Here is a 6,000-nt window from a genome sequence, read left to right as displayed (position 1 = left end):
TACATAATTGTTTACTTTTATTAGGTTGTGGATTTAAATGTATATTAAGGCATTCTCAAAGACTACTTTTTGTCAAGATTGATATTTTTTGTTGTTTTAGATGTTGATTTGAAGCGTCAGTTTTTGCATTATTATTACTACATTCAAACCTGAACACAGAAAGCATTTTGTTACACAAAAATGAACAGGAATGCTTTATCAGAGCTTAATCCTTCTGGGTCTGATCTGATTTTAACCTTATTCCAGTCTTCTGACTAATTTTGGCTATATGGTATAGCCATACCAGTTCATTTGAGTATGTATAATTCTGTATGTGTGTGTCTGTGAGTGTGTGTGAGTGGATGTATCTGTTTTACACTCTTGATGTTCCTTGCTGTCCACTTTTTTACTGCATTGTAGTTGAATTATTGATTGATATTATTGATTTTATTTTTCATACTTGCAGTGTTACAGTCACAGCAGTTCACAGGGGTGTGTGTGTGTGTGTACAAGTGTGTGTCCGCACGTGTGTGAGTTGGTGTGTTGATTTTGCACTCTAGATGTTTTAGAGTTTCACCCCTTCATTGCTGTGCAATTTTATTTCTGCATTGTGGGGGATTTGTAGATTGTACACACAAAAAAATTCTGTATTTTCTGTATTTCTTCCCCATTTCCCATTCATTTCAGATGGTCGGTCATTTTTGACCGAAGACCATGAGTGTGACTATTTTTTTTACGACCACTTAGCTTTTTCGAATCATGCACTCAATTTTTTGTTTTTACATACCAAGTGCCATAACATTCACCAAGTTTCGTACCATTGTGGTGAAGCTACGATTTTTAAAAATTCAAAATGTAAAATTCTCCGGTCAGAAGTGACCAAAGACCGCACTTTGTCAGTGAGAGACACGTTCAGAATCAGCACATGGTCACTGTCTAGTGGGCTTTGTTTTCAAGTGCGCAACGCATGGCATTCGCTCGCTGTTCTTCTGCTGGCGGTTATCAAACAGCGTTGCATTACTGCGGGCGCCCCCTTCTGGATTGAGGGTGAATTGCCTTTATTCATTGTAAGGACTCATGCACCGAACCCGAGATGTCCGTACCGTGACGGTTCGGTACGAATACATGTATCGTTACACCCCTATTATATATTTATTAGTCTGATTAATAAACCAAACATTAAAAAAAGCACACATCTTACAAAACTATTCATATTAGAAAGGCTACAAAAGTATTTGTTTAGTTTATATGTCATCCGCTGGCTCTGAAACCTTCAACAATCAACAGCGCTTTCAAAGACTTTAAGCATCATAAACACGGCTATTTTGGATCTAAAAATGTACAGTAGTCAATGTGTTGGTGCCAAGCCATAACACATAGGCTTAGCTTCTTTCACAGTCCCATCAAGGCTAAAAACAGTACCGATCTGAAACATGTTCAAAGGGAATCCCAGAACTTCCATTAGCAAATGGAGACAAATTACTATCAGTTTAGATATCAAATAACTTTCCGATGCTCATGAACCGTGAAAGTGCATGTCAGATGCCATCATTAGAGCAAATGGAACGATAATAAATCAACAATCAACATTTCGAAATGTGACACTAAATATAGTCGGTAAAAACACTGTTGAAGTCTTGAGTCAAATTAATAAAACAGTATGTGCTAAAGACTCTATTTGTTCACAGTCAAACAAGATGTGCAACAGGATGACAGGTTCAAAAACATCATCAATTTATGCAGCGCTGAGACTGACAGCTTTCTCCAGGTCTAATCAGATGGAAACCTTCCTCTCACCTTTCCACCTGCTTACAGGTCTCATATTCATCTGCAGTTGTGCAACTATTCATAGAGCAAAAAGCTGTTAGGTGATGTGAGTAACTCAGTGTGGATGGTGGGAACCAGCAAACAACAGCAGCTTGACAATTTTTAATGGAAAGAACGTCGCTTATTCAAACAAAGCATTATAATAACTTATAATATAAAATACACGGCAGAGATGTAGCTCTGTGAAGGTGCTGTGAAACAGATATGATGAGTTACGGTCCAAACGGTGAAGCATTCAGAATAGTCTGTATTGGACATGAAATAGCCCATATCCGATCGCTCTAGGCATGTGGCTTTGATATACATGTGGCCTGTGTTTGGAATCCCAGCACTCAACCAAAATACAAAAGCCCTGCTGACGCATGTACTTCGCAGATGTTTAAAATAACTGATTTTGTTCATTTCAATAGATTAGTCGTAAAAAGCAGAAAACCTTTTACTTTCACAGACAGACATGCAAAAGGTTTGAAGGTATTCTTAACTTCCTTAGATAATTCTGGATGTTCTGTCAACACTGTGAGATATTTATGAATACTCGCATGATAGCATTTTTTTATAAAACAGCTATTTCACCTGCGTCACCTGTTCACTCAGCTCTCGTGGGTTCTACAGTTTTTATAATCATAGGTAATTATATTTGTATTATTAAGTGCTAGACATCTACATTTGCTCCTGTGGCGACGCTCATACACTACTGTCAAATGTTTGGGGCTGGTAGGATTTTGGTTTTTGAAAGAAGGTCACCAAGGCTGTATTTCTTTCACAGTAAAAAAGTAATATTGTGAAGAATCATTACAATTTAAAATAACTTGTCTATTTTAATACATTTTAAAATGTAATTTATTGCTGCAATGCCAAAGCTAAATTTTCAGAATCATTACTTCAGTCTTCAGTTTCACATGATCCTTCAGAAATCATTCTAATGTGTTGATTCATGCCTCAAGAATTATTTTTTAAATTATTATAAATGCTGAAAACAGTTGTGCTGCTTAATATTTCTGTGATTTTTTTTGATGAATAGGAAGTTCAAAAGAACAGCATTTATTTGAAATAGAAAGTCATCCGCTGGCTCTGAAACCTTCAACAATCAACAGCGCTTTCAAAGACTTTAAGCATCATAAACACGGCTATTTTGGATCTAAAAATGTACAGTAGTCAATGTGTTGGTGCCAAGCCATAACACATAGGCTTAGCTTCTTTCACAGTCCCATCAAGGCTAAAAACAGTACCGATCTGAAACATGTTCAAAGGGAATCCCAGAACTTCCATTAGCAAATGGAGACAAATTACTATCAGTTTAGATATCAAATAACTTTCCGATGCTCATGAACCGTGAAAGTGCATGTCAGATGCCATCATTAGAGCAAATGGAACGATAATAAATCAACAATCAACATTTCGAAATGTGACACTAAATATAGTCGGTAAAAACACTGTTGAAGTCTTGAGTCAAATTAATAAAACAGTATGTGCTAAAGACTCTATTTGTTCACAGTCAAACAAGATGTGCAACAGGATGACAGGTTCAAAAACATCATCAATTTATGCAGCACTGAGACTGACAGCTTTCTCCAGGTCTAATCAGATGGAAACCTTCCTCTCACCTTTCCACCTGCTTACAGGTCTCATATTCATCTGCAGTTGTGCAACTATTCATAGAGCAAAAAGCTGTTAGGTGATGTGAGTAACTCAGTGTGGATGGTGGGAACCAGCAAACAACAGCAGCTTGACAATTTTTAATGGAAAGAACGTCGCTTATTCAAACAAAGCATTATAATAACTTATAATATAAAATACACGGCAGAGATGTAGCTCTGTGAAGGTGCTGTGAAACAGATATGATGAGTTACAGTCCAAACGGTGAAGCATTCAGAATAGTCTGTATTGGACATGAAATAGCCCATATCCGATCGCTCTAGGCATGTGGCTTTGACATACATGTGGCCTGTGTTTGGAATCCCAGCACTCAACCAAAATACAAAAGCCCTGCTGACGCATGTACTTCGCAGATGTTTAAAATAACTGATTTTGTTCATTTCAATAGATTAGTCGTAAAAAGCAGAAAACCTTTTACTTTCACAGACAGACATGCAAAAGGTTTGAAGGTATTCTTAACTTCCTTAGATAATTCTGGATGTTCTGTCAACACTGTGAGATATTTATGAATACTCGCATGATAGCATTTTTTTTATAAAACAGCTATTTCACCTGCGTCACCTGTTCACTCAGCTCTCGTGGGTTCTACAGTTTTTATAATCATAGGTAATTATATTTGTATTATTAAGTGCTAGACATCTACATTTGCTCCTGTGGCGACGCTCATACACTACTGTCAAATGTTTGGGGCTGGTAGGATTTTGGTTTTTGAAAGAAGGTCACCAAGGCTGTATTTCTTTCACAGTAAAAAAGTAATATTGTGAAGAATCATTACAATTTAAAATAACTTGTCTATTTTAATACATTTTAAAATGTAATTTATTGCTGCAATGCCAAAGCTAAATTTTCAGAATCATTACTTCAGTCTTCAGTTTCACATGATCCTTCAGAAATCATTCTAATGTGTTGATTCATGCCTCAAGAATTATTTTTTTAATTATTATAAATGCTGAAAACAGTTGTGCTGCTTAATATTTCTGTGATTTTTTTTGATGAATAGGAAGTTCAAAAGAACAGCATTTATTTGAAATAGAAATCCTTTGTAAAATTTTGTAACAATATAAATATTTTTTTGATCAATTTAATGCATCCTTGTATAATAAAAGCAATTTGAACCCCGACATTTTAAATGGTTATTATTACACATGCAAATAATGTGTAACACTGAATTTTGTCTCGGTTAGAGGTTGTTGCATAAATCTTTCTAATACCTCAATATATGAATAGTACATCCATTTTAATAGTTATCTGAAAGTCATTTTAGTAGTTTAGTCTACATGTGAAAATCGTACCAACTCCAAACTTTTAAACGTGTGAATAAGATTCAAGAAAAAAAAAAACTGAATTACTTCTCGGTTTAATATTTGTTGATGGTGATTTTTTGACTGTGGTAACAATTCAGTAGATGGAGGTGAAAATCGATTTGAAAGCACCCTGTAGTTTCAATTGATTCACTGAGGTGAATTTTTATTGGTCAGTATTTATTTATAATAATTAAATAATGACATGCTTTTATATCTGACAGTGTTGAGCCATATTAATGGGCAAGGGAAAAAAACACACACAGTAAGCTGGAAAATATTGCCAAATATGTTGAACAGATTAATCCAAAATAATGTCTTGGTTTCAGTGTTTTGTCCCTGAAGACTCAAGCATAAGTGAGTGGCATGTCTGATGCAGAAGCTAGTAGTGCAACAGATACATGCTTGAATACTGACGAAGGAAAATATCCATTGCACAACTAAGTGAGTCAAAACTGACACTGGATCTTGCTTGAATGAAAATGCAGCTGCTGCCTGAGACATGATGGACCATGTAGTCAAAACACACGAATGCTCATTACCTCCCTTAAAATAGTACGGAGGAAACAAATCACACCAAGCTGGCGCAAATCAGACTTAGCTGGTTTCTAATCTAACAAATGATTTCAAGATACTTTATTGGAAAGGAAAGATTCTTACCCAGCTTCCCCCGTGACTCCTCGAGCTTCTGAATTTGGTTTTCCAAAAAGATCATCGCAATGGCGAAGGCCAACAGAGCCAGAAGCTGAAACTTCGGCGGCATCTTTAACCTTAAAAGCCCCATCAAAAAATCCAGCACAGAGAGGACATGCCGTGACCGAGAACTTTATGACACACAGTTCATTGCTGCAAAGAGCAGTGCTGCTATTCCATGATTCCTACAATCGATTATAAACTCTCACAGCAAACTACAGTGGACACTTACTACCGCAACCAAAACAGTTCCGCGTAAAATGTTGTATGTTTATTGAATCGGAACAGCTCAGACTATGCTTCGCTTGAGTAGCAGATGTAGTGTACGTTCAGTTGTTGATAAATCCTGGGAAGTATCGGCACGTTGTGTCAGTGCGCATGCGCATTCGCCGGTTTTGACGTCAGTGGGTCAGCTGTCGCTCTATGACTGGAGAATCTCACTTCACTCAAATCCGACAACAACACATCACATTTATAGTCAACGGTTCATGTATACATACAGACATTTTCTGTCATTTAAAAAAATATTAATTGCATATAAAAG

The 6,000-nt window shown here is 36.4% G+C and overlaps 1 protein-coding gene across 1 annotated transcript in view; it reads right to left on the bottom strand.

Moving 5' to 3' along the window:
* Positions 1 to 5,804, bottom strand: part of LOC107722647 (heparan sulfate 2-O-sulfotransferase 1) — a 30,697-nt gene extending 24,893 nt beyond the window's left edge. The window contains exon 1 of the mRNA XM_016531104.1: positions 5,424 to 5,804. Within this exon, the coding sequence (XP_016386590.1) occupies positions 5,424 to 5,547 (124 nt within the window). The 5' untranslated portion in view covers positions 5,548 to 5,804. The remainder of the gene's footprint in view (positions 1 to 5,423) is intronic.
* Positions 5,805 to 6,000: the final 196 nt, after the last annotated feature.

This window comes from Sinocyclocheilus rhinocerous, unplaced genomic scaffold (genome assembly GCF_001515625.1).
Source record: "Sinocyclocheilus rhinocerous isolate Xijiao unplaced genomic scaffold, SAMN03320098_v1.1 scaffold541, whole genome shotgun sequence".
In the NCBI taxonomy this organism is placed as follows: Eukaryota; Metazoa; Chordata; class Actinopteri; order Cypriniformes; family Cyprinidae; genus Sinocyclocheilus; species Sinocyclocheilus rhinocerous.
The sequence above is the reverse complement of the archived record's forward strand: the minus strand, read 5'-3'. Positions and strand labels throughout refer to the sequence as shown.